Source organism: Pelodiscus sinensis, chromosome 7 (genome assembly GCF_049634645.1).
Source record: "Pelodiscus sinensis isolate JC-2024 chromosome 7, ASM4963464v1, whole genome shotgun sequence".
Taxonomy (NCBI): Eukaryota; Metazoa; Chordata; order Testudines; family Trionychidae; genus Pelodiscus; species Pelodiscus sinensis.
In genome coordinates, this window is record NC_134717.1 from 55,686,219 (window position 1) to 55,703,119 (window position 16,901).

General features: G+C 44.5%; 1 protein-coding gene across 1 annotated transcript in view; it reads right to left on the minus strand.

The window, feature by feature from the left end:
* CNBD2 (cyclic nucleotide binding domain containing 2) overlaps positions 1-16,901 on the minus strand; it is a 53,139-nt gene that overhangs the window by 8,665 nt on the left and 27,573 nt on the right. The window contains exons 3-8 of the mRNA XM_025188392.2: positions 7,537-7,674; positions 7,076-7,129; positions 6,327-6,490; positions 1,957-2,113; positions 1,473-1,624; positions 471-609 (exon numbers count right to left, since the gene is read on the minus strand). Coding sequence (XP_025044177.2) covers positions 471-609; positions 1,473-1,624; positions 1,957-2,113; positions 6,327-6,490; positions 7,076-7,129; positions 7,537-7,674 — 804 coding nt within the window. The remainder of the gene's footprint in view (positions 1-470; positions 610-1,472; positions 1,625-1,956; positions 2,114-6,326; positions 6,491-7,075; positions 7,130-7,536; positions 7,675-16,901) is intronic.

The following is a 16,901-nucleotide window of genomic DNA, read 5'->3' on the forward strand; positions in this document are numbered from 1 at the left end:
CTAGCCCAAGCCCTGCAAACCCAAGTCAACCTGCATGGGCCAGCAGTGGGATTTTAGCTGCAGTGTAGACATACCACAAAAGCTCATGATGCCATCTACATGTTTTGTTAATCTATAAAGTGCTACCAGACCATTTGTTGTTTTTTAAGTTTCCTGTATAGACTAACTTGGTTACCCCCTGAAGCCTACATCCTTCTGTTTGCTAGGATAGGTTCTGACAGCCTTATTCACGCTGAGTAATAGCTTACTCTGTACAAAATCAGTGGGACTATTAGTGAAGTAAGGTACCATGCACTGTGAGCAAAGGTTTCAGAATCTTGCCCTACATGACACAATTGGCAGAAAAAGAATCACCAAGGGGAATGTATCTGGAGAAGTGCTTCAATCCTCACTTTCACCTGTAATGGCCTCTGGTCACTATTTTAATCTGCTGGCCCAAGATGAACATAATTAGGATAGATGGATCATACCTTAGTAACAAATATTATGCTGGCTGACTCTGAGATGTCCTTGACTATCACTTGTCCATAGTGAAAATTCTCAGCTTTGCAGTAATTAGCAATTTTTTCTACTAAGTAATTAGGCCATGTTGCAAAGAGATCTAGTCCTCTGAAAATGAAATAATGCAAACATCTTTTCATATGACCACTTAAATCCAACTAGAAGACTCATGGAAAAACTTATTTTATAAAGGAAAATTTTATTTTATTTTTTACTGTTCCAGCTAATAGGAGGGAGGTGCTTTTTCTGGTTTAGTGTAACTTGCAGAAACAGGGCCTGTGTAGCTAGACTCCTGCAAATCCATAGATACACCCACTCTGTAACTTGCTTTAGATTGCTCTAAACTTGTTTATAAAGTAAATATAAAAAGCAGGATTAGGTTTTTAGAATGGAATAAAAGCACAAACATGAACTTCGGCAGACTTTAGTGCTCTAGGCCATTCATAATGGTTTTCTCCCTCTGATTTCATTCAAGATAAAATGAAACTGTACTCATCAGAATATTCCTTCAATACAACTGTATGCAAGTCTCTGCACTACATGAGATCAAGCTGTAAAACTGCAACAGCCACAAAAAACCAGCATCCATTAACCTATGTCCCTCTACAATGACTGCTATTTCATTTGCAGTAATATCTTCAGTGAAACAACAAATAGTCCTGTGGCACATTAGAGACTAACAAATATATTAGATATGAGCTTTTGTGAGTAAAATCCACTTCTCATGTGATCAAGTGGGTTTTACCCGCAACAGTTCAAGATCTAATATGTTTGTTAAGATGCCACAGGACTACTCATTTTAAAATATTCAGTGAAGGCAGGGAATCGTTGCATACAACCGAAGTCACCATATTGTTTGGGCACTTGTTAAAATTAGAATGGCTTATACTGTAGGTGAGTAGCCAAACAATTCTGCAAGTAAAAAAGAAGTGGCAGAGGTAGGTGTGAGTGATCTCAATGGAAGAAATTACTTAAAAAAGCTGAAACGATACTGTGATTCTTTCCGAAGCTCCTCATCTAATTTATTAGCAAAAAAGTCCTCTTTATCCACCACCAATAGTTCCGTTTCCTCCATGCAGACAACTGTAGCAATTCTCCGCCTGGCCTTTAAAAGAGCAACTTCCTATATAAATAGAAAAAGGAAAAATTGAGCTATTGCTGGGAGATCATCCTCCAACTTTATAGTCCAAACATTAACTTTATTGATAGATGTTATATAATTATCTAACCTAGCACCTGTCACCAACAGGAAACTCTGGAGAATGTGGTATGAAATATTCTACTCCCAAGGAAAGTTTCCTCCAAGCCCTCCAATAGTTAGCTTACTGTAAGTCTTGAAACATGAGAGCGTATCTTCTTTCCAGAACTCTTGATTATTATATTTCATTGTTTAGTAAGCATGTAACTCCCCTTCCACACTTAGACAAAAGAAGTTTTACTATCAGCATCACTCACTCCAAATCCAGCACCTTTACGAAGCAAAGTTGGATCCGGATCAGTAAAGGCACTGCTCCCATCCTCATCTTCAGTAATGGCAACAGTACCAAAGTAGATGAAGTAGAAACTCTGGCCACAGTGCCCCTTCTTTACGATGACTCTTCTGCGTCCAAACCTAGAAAACAGAAACACTGATTCTATTCCCACCTTACAGAAAGGGGCCTGGCTTGAGGCTTCTCCAGGTTAGACTCCCTTGCCAGCATTGCTAATCTTTCAGGGAGTTTGGATCCATCTGGTAGCGAGGGTCTCTCCCTCTCAAGAGCAGGAATGAACTGGAACCCCAGAACTCTGGGGAACTTAAGATCGGAACTCCAGAGTGCTCAGTTTTCTAACTCAAAATGGTTTATGTGGCAGCTTTCTGTTGAAATCTGTTTTATGTACATGAAAATTTCCCCAGAAACCTATATTAGGGCAAACAAGTGCCACCAGGAGCATAACTGCTTGCACAGGTCAAAGAACATTCTTGGTATTGCCTCTGCAACTTGAGTTCAGTTCATGCTCTCTGTCAGTCACTCCTCAGGACAGACCCTGCAGAAGAGGTGTGTCCAGCTTCTGGGAAGGAGTGCCTCCGCTTACTCTACTGGCGGGGTTCTCAATCTTCATGGCACTGTGACCCTTTCTTACAACAAAAATTATTACATGACATCAGGAGGGGGGATTGAAGCCTGAGCCCAGCTGCCCCAGGTGGCAGGGCCAAAGCCAGAGCTCACTCCACCATCCAGGGTGAGGAGGACTGAAACCCCAGGGCTTAACCCCCGCATTGGGTGGCCATGGTCTGAGTCCCACCACTCAGGGCAGAAGCCCTTGAACTTTGGCTTTGGGCTTTGGCCCCAGCCCCAAACAAGTCTGAGCCCGCACTAGAAACGATCCTGACCCCCAGTTTGAGAACCATTGTTCTTCTATGAACAGTGTTAATAAAGCTGCTGCAGAAACAGTCCAATCCAGACCTCCATTAATGAGAAGGCTGGCAGTTGAGCTGTCAAGGCTTGTAGAGAAGCTGACATTGAATTGGGAGAAATGAAAGGAGTTTTAGAATTATGAGAACAGTGGAGCCCAATCCCTTCCAGTGCCACACCCCTCATAGAAACATACATCATTACATATTTTATAATGCAGTCAAACAATGAAATAAAAGCACCATAACACGAGTCCCCTCACAGCGAGGCACACTATGAGGGAACCCATCACTTAATGAGACCCTGATTATCCTATGGAAGAATTCACTGTACAGAGGAAACTCCTCTGTTCTTCCAGGTGGGAGAAGAGAGTGATGGCCAAAAGAGGGGGAAGTAGCAAATGAAACTAGGGCTGAAGAACATGAGTGACATTTTCTGAAGGCACTGCAATGAAATGCAGAAGTCACTGGGGCAAATTCTCTATTCTATCTGTGATGGGGGAACTCATCCCCACACTCCTGGCCTTGGGAGCCAAGGCACCGCGCCCTGCGCAGAGGGTGAGCTGGCACCGGGGGTCCGGCTCGGAGGCACAAGCTGCGGAGCCGGGGGAAACTGGCGCGGTCTGCACGCAGGTGCTGGTCGGCCTGGGTACTAGCCGGCGGGCACTAGGACCCAGGAGTCCAGGGGCGGCCCAAGGAGAGACGGGGACCATCAGGACACCGAGCGGGGAATTCAAAAGGGCAGAAGGAAGGGCGCGAGAGGGAGAAGGCCAGGGGAAAGCAGGGGAGATTCTGCTCTCAGCCTCCTCCACAGGACCCGCGAGGAACCCTGCCGAAGGCAGTGCAGCACCAGGAGCCGGAGGGGAATCAACCGACGCGGGCGGCTGACCCTCGGAGGAGGGGGACTGGGTGGAGAAACCCAGTGGCAGTGGCTTTCGGCAGACAGACAGTTCCGAGCGGCGACGTGGAGATCCGGGCGCCAATCGAAGCGGCCGACTGGGCCAACGAGCTCGCTGGGAGCCGATCGCAGGGAGTGGACCGTGGGAACGGAGAGGTAGAGGCCGGGAACAGGGGCGACTCGGGGCCGATCGGAGCAGTGGCCCATGAACTGGGGGCACCCCGTGACCACTGATGGACAACCCGGTTACACTGTCCTCCAACATAATCTAGCTACACCACTGATTCAGTGGAATTTAACAGAGATGTAGCCGTGTTAGTCTAGTCTAGCTGAAACAAAAAACAGGACTATGTAGCACTTTAAAGACTAACAAGAAAGCTCATCACCTAATAAACCATCTTGTTAGTCTTTAAAGTGCTACATAGTCCTGTCTTTTGTTTCAATGGAATTTAAGGTCTTGAAGGGAATACAAAGCCATGAAATCTGTGAGGCCATCAAAATACTAAATACTCAACATCATCCTCCAGGAATAAACATGTGCTCCAGTGCTGTGAAGACAGGCCTGTTTAGCTCGGGGTGGTCAGGCAGGAGAAGCTGGCTTTCTCTATCCTCATTGAGCGCTGGCTGGCCTGAGAGTTGACCTCTAATTCCTGCTGCCAACTTTCCTCCAACTCGAGAGGTTGGGGAGAGGGGGCAAGGTGTCAGCCAAGGAGGAGCTGTAAGAGCTGCAGGAGAGGCACATGCTGTACTGCAAGAATCCCAAAGGGAACTGATGCGCTGGATCATGCTTACAGGGAAGCCCGAGTGCATGAGCCTGCACCACATATAAGAATCAGCCACTGCCCAATGGGAGGAGGGTGCCTTAATTTAGGGCTAAAATGAGTTAAGGATGGAGGGATGTGTCCTGCTTTGCCCCAACAAGAGTTAAAACTAACCTAGAGCGGCTGAGTGAGACAGCCATAGGTGGGGCTACAGATAATTAGCTGAACCTGGTAAAAGGGCAGGGGAGGTCTGCTACAAGGAGCACAAGGGGGAAGACTGGCTGGCTTCCTACCTAGAGGGCTCCACAGCTAGCACTGGGAATGGCTTTGCAAAGTCTGGCAGACTTGAGGCTCTGAGAGGAAAGCACTTCTTGCGGGAACCAAAGGTGCTGGGGAAGTGACCCAGGGAAGCAGGCAGTAGTACAGTTATATGAGGGGCAGTGAGAGACTGCCACTAAAGGGCCCTTGGGTCAGGATCCAGGGTAGTGGGTGGGCCTGTCCCCCTTTTCTTTCCCGTACACTTGCTAGTGATGAAGATGGGCAGGACAGATTGCAGTTTGCCTCTGGAGTGAGCAGAGTCCACAGATTAAGATGGACTCAGGTCCTGACAGGGCATGGAACAGAAGTAACAGGGGTGAGACATCACTAGTAGAGGGCTCACTGGGGGGTTGGTTCTGCTAATTCCCAGCATGATCAGCAGGACGTGCTGTGGTGGTGGGTTGAACCCTGTGAGAAGGGGTCACTAAGACTCTTTGTAACAGATAGAATTCCTTTTAGACCTGTCTCATACTCCCATGGACTAATTACTTTTGCAATGACACTGAGGCTTTCTACATGCTGGTAAAGGCTCTGTAATAGACCTGTGTGTTGGAGTGATTCCTCAGTGAGTTCCTATCTTCTCAAAGTCTGGAAAAACAATCATAGCGGGAGGGGAGCCTCCACCACAAATACATTCTAAGGGCCAAATTCAGAGGTAAGTGCACACAGGAAGAGAGGTGCACAAGGAGTCAGATCCACTCAAAGGTAGCATGGTGTTCATGTTTGGCTCCAGAGCCATGGAGAATGATTTCCAGCATAAAGGTAATGGGACATAGTTAACACATTTTACTGTGTTCACTCCCTGACCTTGGCACCCCATGCTTTGTGGAGATCAGTCTCCTACCTCTGGCAGGAATAAATTCAGGTTGAAGGAGTTCCACATGGGAACACCATTATTCTGTTTGCAGCATTAATGTACCCCCTTTAATACAGCACATGTGAAAACCTCTAACAGAAAGGCAAGAAGGACCAAAGAGCAAGAAGTGGAGACAGATACAATTTAAACCTGGAAAAGCTCTTAACCTAAACATTTTTGGTTGAAGTCTCAAATTTCTCTAGGAGATCTGAATGCCCAATTCCTACTCATATTTATGAGAATTGAATATCCACATTCTTTAATTAGTGCTGAAAAATCTTACTCTAGAGTGTAAGTGAGATTAATGTGTCACTCACTACACAGATAAACTTAAACAACAAATGGTCTGGTAGCACTTTATACACTAACAAAACATGTAGATGGTATCATGAGTTTTCGTGGGCACAGCCCACTTCTTCAGATGAAGACAGCAAAAACACAGTCATCATTCAGGCTAATGTACATACAAGAGACTGAGGATAAATGGAGATTTATCAGTGTAATTGTTCTAATTTTTGCTTAAAAGGGATCATTTGAAAGCTTGAAATCCATACAATTCTAAAAACAGCTTTAAAAGAAATAGTACACAAAAACAATTACCGTTCAAAGCGAATCACTTTAGCCAGAAGCAGCTGCAGTGTCAGGCTATATCTTCGGTAGCTTTCCACAAACTGCAACCAGCTTTGTAATAACTTTATTTCCTTCTCAGTTCTCCATTCCGGTTTCTTCTTGGTTATCTGGATTGCCCGAAGAGGAAAGCGATCCTGGCAAAAAATAATATACCCATTAAATTAAGGCATTTAAAATCAAGGGGAAAAAAAAGACAAAAAGAAGCTGCAACTTCCGAAGACTGAACATCGTCAAGAGACATAACAGAATCCCAAATTGTGTTTCATTTCACTTGAAACTCAGCCAGTAGTGTCCAAAAACCGATGTATTTCTTCCAATGCAAAGCCCAAGCAGAGACAAGGAAAACAACTGTTTACAGTGGCTAAGTGATCCATGCCACCACTGCCATTGGCTACACAAAGTCTATGCAGGCACAGTATTTTCTGAAGAATGTTTCTGATTAAACTGCTTATGTTTGTGTCACACTCAAAGTCTATATATTTGTTAAGATTTGTGAAATGGTTTCTTTGGAATTATTCAGAATGACATCAGATGACAAACAAGGTTTAATAGATGGACAATTGGAAGTGTTCTTCATGGCAGGAGGGAGTTCCTCACTGCGTTTGCTGTAACTCACAAATTCCTGCTCCTGTCACATAGGGACCTTTACAATATTTCAGTGTCTTGCACTATAGATTAAAGGAGACCCAGCTGTAAAACAAGAGAAAGTGCATTCAGACCTTTCTGATCTGGAACGTATTGTGATCGAAGGACAGTTTGGTACACTTCTTATCCTGAATAAAAGAGGAATGGGCAAAAGGTTAGACATTGCGTTAGAAGTGTCACTGAGCTAGTGAAATGCACAAACATTTCAGTGATAAGGCAAGCTTCTGTAAAACTGTTGTACACACATATTCTAACTTTAGTTCAATAAAAACCATACGAAAAAGGATTTAAAATAAAATTCCATCAGATTTACTGTGAAAAACTATTTATTTACATATATTTGTACACATAGTGGGCAATGCAGGGTTAATTGTATGCCACTAGTCTCTAAAATGGAGCTTTTTCTGTGTTGGCAATTGGTCAGGTTTTAATGCTCACAGAAGCCTGGGTAACTGGTACATTTGAACAGAAGATAATGAAAAATCATATAAAAAAGAAAGAGGATAATTTAATTCTATGTTGTAAAATCCCTTACTTCTTCCATACCAAAGGTCAGGGATTCTTGGGCAGCCATATCAATGAACTGAAATCCTCTGAACCCCATCAATCCCTGCCGGAAAATCTTGCACACCCTGTTCATGACCACCATCTCCAAAGCAAACCTGTAGAAAGTCTTAAAAGAACAAACACAGGAAATCATTAAATCCAAATAAAAGTATAAGCATTTGTATTTATAATGAGAGGCATTATGGTCTAGGACAGGTGATAGACTGGGCATTAGAAAACCTAAGCTCTGTCACTGCGGTGTTTTGTAACCTTAGGCAAGTCACTACACTTCTCTACGATTCTTTTTCCTCTCCCTGTCCTTTGTCTGTCTTGCCCTTTAGATTGTAAGCTCTTTGGTCTCTCATTATGTGTGACTCCTGCAACCTTGCCCCTTGAGGGCCCAATCTCAGAGCCACAAGTGCTACTAAAATACAAATAAGGTCTTTAAGGTTACCATTTAATTTAACTAAGGCCTTGTCTGCATTGGCGATGGCATCCATGGCAGAGTTATATTCAGCAGTGTACAGCCTTTCCCTGCAGCCTCCTCCCTGTGGCAGGGAAAGGTTCCAGCAGAAGGGAGACTGCGGGATGCTGCACTGTTAAAAACAGCAGCAAAGGTGGGGAGGCAACGCTTGCGCCAATAGAGAGCCACATAGGGTATACACCCAAAGGGACGGGTTGGTTGTTACTTTACTTGGCTAAGTAGTGCCTACCTTTACACTTAAAAAATAAATACTCTAGTAGCACCTTAAAGACTAAAGGCATCATAAGCTTTCGTGGGCACAACCTACTTCTTCAGATGACTGGAGTGTTAGAAGTTCTGATCCCAGAATAAAGAAGGGAAGGAGGAGGGGGAAGGAGAAAAGGAAAAAAAAGAGGGGAGGAAGAAAAAGAGAGACACAGTGAGTACATAAGCTTCAGAAGGGCAGACGAGTTAGTCTGTAACAGGAAAAACTTTAAAAACAACAAATAGTCTAGTAGCACCTTAAAGACTAAATAGTTACAAGAGGTTGATAAGGACCATTAGGCACCTTAATTGGTTGGTTAAGTCATTAAGATAATGTGCGAGCCAGCTGATATCCCAGTTCAAACTATTTGCATAAGAATTAAACTTGTGAATGAAGTTAACTTCCAAACCTTCTCTGTGTATTTGGCTTGAGAAATTGGTCTGAAACAAAACAGCGACTTGGTGATCCTTTAATGAGTGTTCAGGCAGATTAAAGTGTTCTCCAACAGGTTTTTGTGTATTGCCTTTTCGTATATCTCATTTGTATCCAATTCTTTCCCATAGAGACTATCCAAGTTTGGCCAATATATATCGCAGTGGGGCATTGCTGGCATTTGATGGCTTAGATCGCATTAGTGGACGTGCAATTAAATGTGCTTCTGATTTGGTGGCTGATGTGGTTGGGTCCAGTGATGAAATAGCTGGTATTTACGTGTGGGCAGAGTTGGCACCAGAGCTGATTGCAGGGGTGGGTTCCTGGATGATTATGATGGAGGTGTGTTGCATGGTTACTGGAAAGAATTTGTTTCAGGTTAGGGGGTTGTCTGTAAACGAGAATTGGCCTTTCCCCCAAGGCTTCAGAGTGAGGGGTCGTTTTCCAGGATAGGTTCTAGATTGTGGATAATGTGTTGGAGGGGTTTAAGTTGGGGGCTGTAGGTGATGAGAAGTAGTAGGAGTTCTGTAGTTTTCTCCTTTGGGCTTGTCTTGAAGTAGTTCGTGTCTGGGGACTTTTTTGGCTCGGTCGATCTGTTTTTTCACTTCTCCAGGTGGGCATTTCAGTTTTAAGAATGTTCCATATAGATCCAGTAGGTGTTTGTCTCTGTCTGTGGGATTGGAGCAAATCCAGTTGTATCTTAGGGCTTGGCTGTTGACAATAGATTGAGAAATGTATCTGAGAAGTACACTAGCTATTTATACCCATGTTAGGGGGATGTGCAGTGTAAGTACTCTTAATATTCCTGTCAGTGTAGGTGGCCTACAAATCCGGTACAATTATACTTTATTGACATGAGAAGCTTACACTACAGCAACAGTTGTATAAGACACAGATCCCATAAGTACCTTTGGAAACATGACTAAAGATTAGATCTGGAGATCCACTATTGTTTAGGTTTTTATTTTCCAATGCCTTTCTATCTGGTACCTCAAAGTTGAGGGATCACAAACCTCCGCCTCCAAGCCTTGTCACTGTTCATTAGATAAGGGCTTGGGGAGAGAGAGAGGTTTAATTAGCTTAGGCAAATGTGTTGTTTAACAATCACAGAATGAAAGTTTGTGCTCAGTTAGCTGTCAGTAAAGCTGGAGGATGGATGCCAAGGGAAAGCAGACATTGACTTCTGATGTGGTTACACACACTTTTGGGGAGACCAAAAAGTGCATTCTATTAACATTACCACTGTTATATCAGACAGGTGAAAATAGGCTTTTAACATTCTAAGCCGCTATTTGGATGGTGATGCAGAGTGTTCTGCCTTTTTTAGGCCAGCAGCAACCAATCTCCCTCACCCAACTGGGAACAAAATGTCTCCTTATGCAAAGCAAAAAAGAGTCATTCTGAGAAACTAGAGAAGCCCAATTAGCCGAACACATGCTGAATGATTCACAACCACACTGTAAGCAGAACACTGAAGACATCTGAAATGTAACAAACTTGGCTAAATAATATGAATTGCAAACAGTTCAGACAGCTCCAACTCATTAAAAAAATAGACCTTGACACAAATAGGAACACAAGAATGTCCACATTAGGTCAGATCACAGCCCAGGATCCTGTCCTCCAGTCATGACCAATGCCAGTGAATAGAACAGATAAACTTCAAGTGATTCATCCTCTGGTGCCCATTCCTGTTGTTTGTGGCAAACAGAGGCTAGGGACACTGACTCTGCCCATCCTGGCTAATAACCCTGATAGACCCACCCTCCATCAATGTATCTACAGATTGAACGTCCCTGGTTTGGCACCCTTGGGACTCTACTCCCAGCTGCCAGGTTCTGCTCTCTCCCTTTCGCCAGCAGCCCTTAGCTTCCAACCCTGACTGCCAGCATGAGCCCCTGGGCTGTACCCCCCACTGACCCTGACCCCAGTCCTGGCTGCTGAGCTTGACTCCTAGCCGGCAGCCCTCCACTCCCGGCTTCTAGCTGCCTATCCCAGGCAGGCTCTGGCCCTGTTTACTGAGCTCCAAGGTCAGCCTGGCCCTGGGACTCCTCTCCCAGATGCTGGCCTGGGTCTCTAGTCCAGCAACAACTAAGGTCCTGCTGCAATGTTTTTCCTCCATGAATGCTCCAGTCCCAGAGCACCAATAGGGTCACTGACAATGCTGGACCAGAGCCCCAAACTAGAGCGGTTCAATCTGTGGTTCTTTGTTGATCTCTGCTATAGTCTTGGCCTTCACAACAAATACATCTACAGCTGTATTGCCTCACTGCACTCCATATAAATGGCCTGGAAATCTAGGCAACCTATACCATAAATCCAAACATCTAGCTAGTTTTTAATATACAAGTTTAGACTAAAAGCAGCAATGGCTTCTAGATGCAAAGATAGTGAGGGCTCAGGATGGAAAAGATATTCGATGAGTGGCTTTTCTTTAAATAAAACCAAAAATCTCAATGTGGAAGGGATATCATCTCCCCTGCTTCAGGACTTAAGTTTTCTTTTTACTATGGGAGGTTAAAGGAAGAACTGTAACTGCCTATTAAGGGATTCTTGCACTTTCCTCTGAAGTATCCGATACAGATCATTGTCGGCGGTAGTATACAAAAACAGCTCTACCACTGGCCTAGTCCGGTGTGTTCCTAACTCTGCCAACACCCCTTGCCTGCTGAGAGTTCCCAGCATGATAGGGAAGCCCTCAGCTATTATCGTTATGGCAACTTTCCATTCACAGAATCATAGAATCAAAGAGTCTCAGAGCTGGAAGAAACCTCAGGAGGTCATCAAGTCCAGCTCCCTGTGCAAGGCAGGACCAATCCCAACTAAATCAACCCAGCCAGGACTTTGTCAAGCCGAGACTTAAAAACTTCTAGGGATGGAGATTCCACCACTTCCCTAGGTAACCCATTCAGTGCTTCACCACCCTCCTAGTGAAATAGCTTTTCCTAATATCCAACCTAGACCTCTCCCACTGTAACTTGATACCATTGCTCCTTGTTCTGCCATCCATCACTGCTGTGAACAGCCTTTCTCCAGTCTCTTTGAACTCCCTTCAGGAAGTTAAAGGCTGCTATCAAATCCCCCCTCACTCTTCTCTTCTGCAGACTAAACAAACCCAAATCCCTCAGCCTCTCTTCATAGGTCATATGCACCAGCCCCCTAATCATTTTGGTTGCCCTCCGCTGGACCCTCTCCAATGCGTCTACATCCTTCCTGTAGTTGGGGGCCCAGAACTGGACACAATACTCCAGATGTGGCCTCACCAGAGCTGAATAAAGGGAAATAATCACTTCTCTGGATCTGCTAGCAATGCTCTTCTTAATGCACCCTAATATGCCATTAGCCTTCTTGGCTACAAGGGCACACTGTGGACTCATATCCAGCTTCTCATACACGGTAATCCCCAGGTCCTTTTCTGCAGAACTGCTACTTAGCCATTTAGTCCCCAACCTATAACAATACTTGGGATTCTTCTGCCCCAAGTGCAGGACTCTACACTTGTCCTTGTTGAACCTCATCGGATTTTTTTTTTGGCCCAATCGTCCAATTTGTCTAGGTCACTCTGGACCGTATCCCTGCACTCCAGTCTATCTACATCTCCCCCTAGCTTAGTGTCATCCGCAAACTTGCTGAGGGTGCAATCCATCCCCTCATCCAGGTCATTAATAAAGATGTTGAACAAAACCGGTCCTAGAACCGATCCTTGGGGCACTCCACTAGAAACTGACTGCCAACCTGACATCGAGCCATTGATCACTACCCGTTGGCCCTGACCTTCTAACCAGCTTTCTATCCATCTTCTCTTCTGCAATTTATGCAATCCATATTCCCTTAACTTGTTGGCAAGAATATTGTGGGAGACCGTATCAAAAGCTTTGCTAAAGTCAAGATATATCTTATCCACAGAGCCAGTTACCTCATCATAGAAGCTAATAAGATTGGTCAGGCATGACTTGCCCTTTGTGAATCCATGCTAACTATTCCTGATCACTTTCTCCTCTTCCAAGTGCCTCAAAATGGATTCCTTGAGGATCCCCTCCATGATTTTTCCAGAGACTGAGGTAAGACTGACCAGTCTATAGTTCCCTGGATCATCCATCTTCCCTTTTTTGAAGATGGGCACTACATTTGCCTTTTTCCAATCATCTGGGATCTCACCCGATCTTCAAGACTTTTCAAAGATAATGGCCAAAGGTTCCTCAATGACATTTGCCAACTCCCTCAGTACCCTTGGATGCATTAAATCCGGACCCATGGATTTGTGTACATTTAGTTCCTAACCTATTCTTTCCCCCACCAAGGGCTGTCCACCTTCTTCCCATATTGTGTCACCTAGTGCATTTGTCTGGGAGCTGACCCTGTCCATGAAGAAAGAGGCAAAGAAAGCATTAAGTACTTCAGCTTTCCCCACATCATCTGTCACTAGGTTACTGCCCTCATCCAGTAAGGACCCCACACACTCTCTGATCAGCTTCTTCTTGCTAACATGCCTGTAGAAACCTTTCTTGCTACCCTTCAAATCCCTTGCTATTTGCAATTCCAATTGCACTTTCGCCTTCCTGATAACTCCCTTGCATTCTCAAGCTATACACTTATATACCTCACCAGTCATTTGTCCAAGTTTCCACTTCTTGTAAGCTTCCTTTTTGTGCTTCAGCTCACCAAGAATTTCCCTAGTAAGCCAATCTGGTCTCCTACCATATTTGCATCTCTTGCTGCGCATCGGGATGGTTTCTTCCTGTGCCTTCAATAAGGCTTCTTTAAAATACTGCCAGCTCTCCTGGATTCCTTTCCTCTTCGTGTTAGCATCCCAGGGGATTCTGCCCATCAGGTCTCTGAGGGAGTCGAAGTCTGCTTTTCTGAAGTCCAAGGTGTGTATTTTACTACTCTCTTTTCTTCGTTTGGTCAGGATCCTGAGATCTACCATCTCATGATCACTGCTTCCCAGGTTGTCACCCACCTCTATTTCCCTTACTAGTTCCTCCCTGTTTGTGAGCAGCAGGTCAAGCTGCGCACAGCCCCTGGTCGGATCCTGCAGCACTTGTACCAAGAAGTTATCCCCAACATTCTCCAAAAACTTCCTGGATTGTCCATGTACTGCTGTATTGGTCTCCCAACAGGTGTCAGGGTGATTAAAGTCCCCCATGAGAACCAGGGCCTGCGATCTGGAAACTTCTCTCAGTTGTCTGAAGAAAGCCTCATCTACCTTATCCACCTGATTTGGTGGCCTGTAGTAGACACCAGCCACAATGTGAGTCATCCCACCAAGTCTCTATTATCCCAATCAAATCATAGTTCTTGGACTGAGCCAGGACCTCTAATTTTTCCTGTTTGTTACCCAGGCTTCTTGCGTTCATGTACAAACAGCTCAGATAACCAGCTGTTCGCCCTACCTTCTCCATTAGAATCAGGGGTCCTCCTTTGTTGCTCATTCCTCTTTGCATTTCTTCCCGGTATCCAACTTTCCCACTCACCTCAGGGCTTTGGTCAACGCCCCCCAAAGAACCTCCTTTAAAGCCCTCTTCACTAGGTTTGCAAGCCTGCTTGTGAAGATGCTCCTTTCTCTCTTGGTTAGGTGGATCCTATCTCTTCCTAACTATCCTTGTGCCCTGAACAGAGTCCCATGGTCGAAGAAACCAAAGCCCTATCTCCGACACCACCTGCGCAACCATGCATTTACTTCCTCAATTCGATCTCTACCTAGACCTTTCCCTTCAACAGGGAGAATGGATGAGAACACAACTTGAGCTTAAAATTCTTTGATCCTTTTTCCCAGCGCTACATAATCCGCAGTAACCTGCTCAAGGTCATTCTTAGCTGTATCGTTAGTTCCCACATGGAAAAGCTGGAAGGGATAGCAATCCGAAGGTTTGATCAGTTTTGTAAGACTCTCAGTCACATCCTGAATTCAAGCTCCCGGTAAGCAGCACACCTCTCGAGATTCCAGGTCTGGACGGCAGATGGATGATTCAGTCCCTCTTAGGAGGGAGTCCCCAACCACCATCACCCGTCTTTGTTGAAGTTGAGGCTGCTATCAAATCCCCCTCACTCTTCTCTTCTGCAGCCTTAACAAACCCAAATCCCTCAGTCTCTCCTTATAGGTCATGTGCTCCAGTCCCCTAATCATTTTGGTTGCCCTCTTCTGGACCCTCTCCAATGCGTCTTTAACAATATGGCTTTTCTGTAGCCATGTTGGAAGGCCTGTGCTAGGCCTGAACCAAAGCCACCTTCTGTAGCCAGACTGAAGAAAACAGCAGCTGTTAAAGGTAAGCCCTGGAGTCACATACCCACATTGTCCACCAAATTTGTTACCTGCACAAATTTCTCTAACCCTTCCACGCTATAGGGACACAAACCTTTACCCCAGTTCCTAGGGCTCAAGGAATGTTAATTTACATGCCCACCCTTATCCAGTTCCTCACCCGTTACCATAACATAACTGGTGGGCTGTCACTAGAAGCCCCATCACAATCTAAGTTGTCATTAATGACTGGATACTCTAACACAATGGAGGGGAATTGTATGGGACCACAATATATAACATTGACTGCCTTAAGCTCACTCAGAAACAAGAAGTCGATTCACTTAGGATCCCAGTGTTCTCTCCAAAATATGGGATACTGAAGGTTATGGGGTTTGCAAGGCAGCCAGGAGGGGACACTGACATTAGGATACTAATAGGGTTTCACTTGCTTCAAATCTGGGAATCAAGGCCCAGCACCCTGACTAGTCCATCAGGGAAACTACTGCAAATATCAGGAAACTGCACTAACACACTGTGGCAGGTGGATACCCAGGAGAACTGGGACCCCCAGAATGGATTAAAGAAACACAGGGCGGTAATTGTGCTGAAAAGCAACCTAAAGTTCAATTACAATATCAGTGTCTAATTAGTTTTCCTTGACATCCCTGCTGAAGTAGGTGAATATGTATTGCAAAGCCTCTGGGTAATATTACATTTTAAAATAATTGCCACTGAGTCTGATATGCAAAAAACCAAGACGACACCCGCTGAACGGTCCATATGTGGTAAAACTGGATCACGGAGAGTAAGTCATATCACCAATACAATCTCTAAAGCAAATTGAGCTGGACCTTACTGGGTTAAATGTGTCCAAGGTCATACCTCAATGCGCCCCATACGTACAGACATTCCATAAGGGATTGGCAGTTTGGCTACAATTATGGTATATTGACAAACCCATCAGAAGAACCACCCCCAGAGGTATATTGGATACTGTTTTGGGTGGAACTGAATTAGGAGTTGGAGTACTGGATGCCGCTAACATAGCAGTATTGGAAAACAAATTGAGTTATGTGACAGATGAAATACAAGAGCTGGTGTAGCCAGACAGACTGCCCCATCTTAAACAATTTTGCTTGCAAGAAACCCCGGTCTCAGCAATTAAAGTCTCAAGTGTATAGTATACACACACACACCACTCACTGCCCTAACCATCAGTTGGCAAAATTGGGGCACTCGTCAACCTCCTCCAGGTTGCCCGCTGCAAGGAACCCCGGTCTCAGCAGTTAAAGTCTCGGGTGTATAGCACACACACACACACACACACACTGCCCTAACCATCGGCTAACAGCTGGGAAAGCCTGTCAGTGCTTCCTTATCAAAATTAGGAATGGGACAACAATTATTTTCTAGAATATTGCCAGTATGACAACAGCAAGGGGAAAAGGATTTGTTATTGTTAGCAGGAACTATGGGATCAATACAAGAAAATGTATCTCTAGCATTAGCCTGTACTCAGGCTCAGGAAATAAGTCAGCAATTGGTCATTCAAATAATCCGGGAAGCTATGTAAGGAAATTTTCCTTTGGAAATAAGAAAACTGTTGTGGGAAAATGTTACAGAAGGGGAGAGACAATTAATCGCTTGGTGGAAGTTGGTAAATTTTACCCTAAACAAAGATCAAATAGTTTTAAAAGCATTTGTAGTAATTGTACACCCTAGCCTAACTATTGATATTTATCCAGTGGTGCCTATGGAAATACAACTCACAAAAAATTTGATTATGTATTCCACTGATCATCATTCCTGGGCATATAAGGAAAACCAACAATGGAAAACCATTGACATGTTTAAATGCGTGCCCCATGACAATTTGGGATGTGTGTGAAGATCAAAATGTACAAGAAAGGGATGAATGTTTCTATGTAAAAGACAAAGGAACCCAAAGAT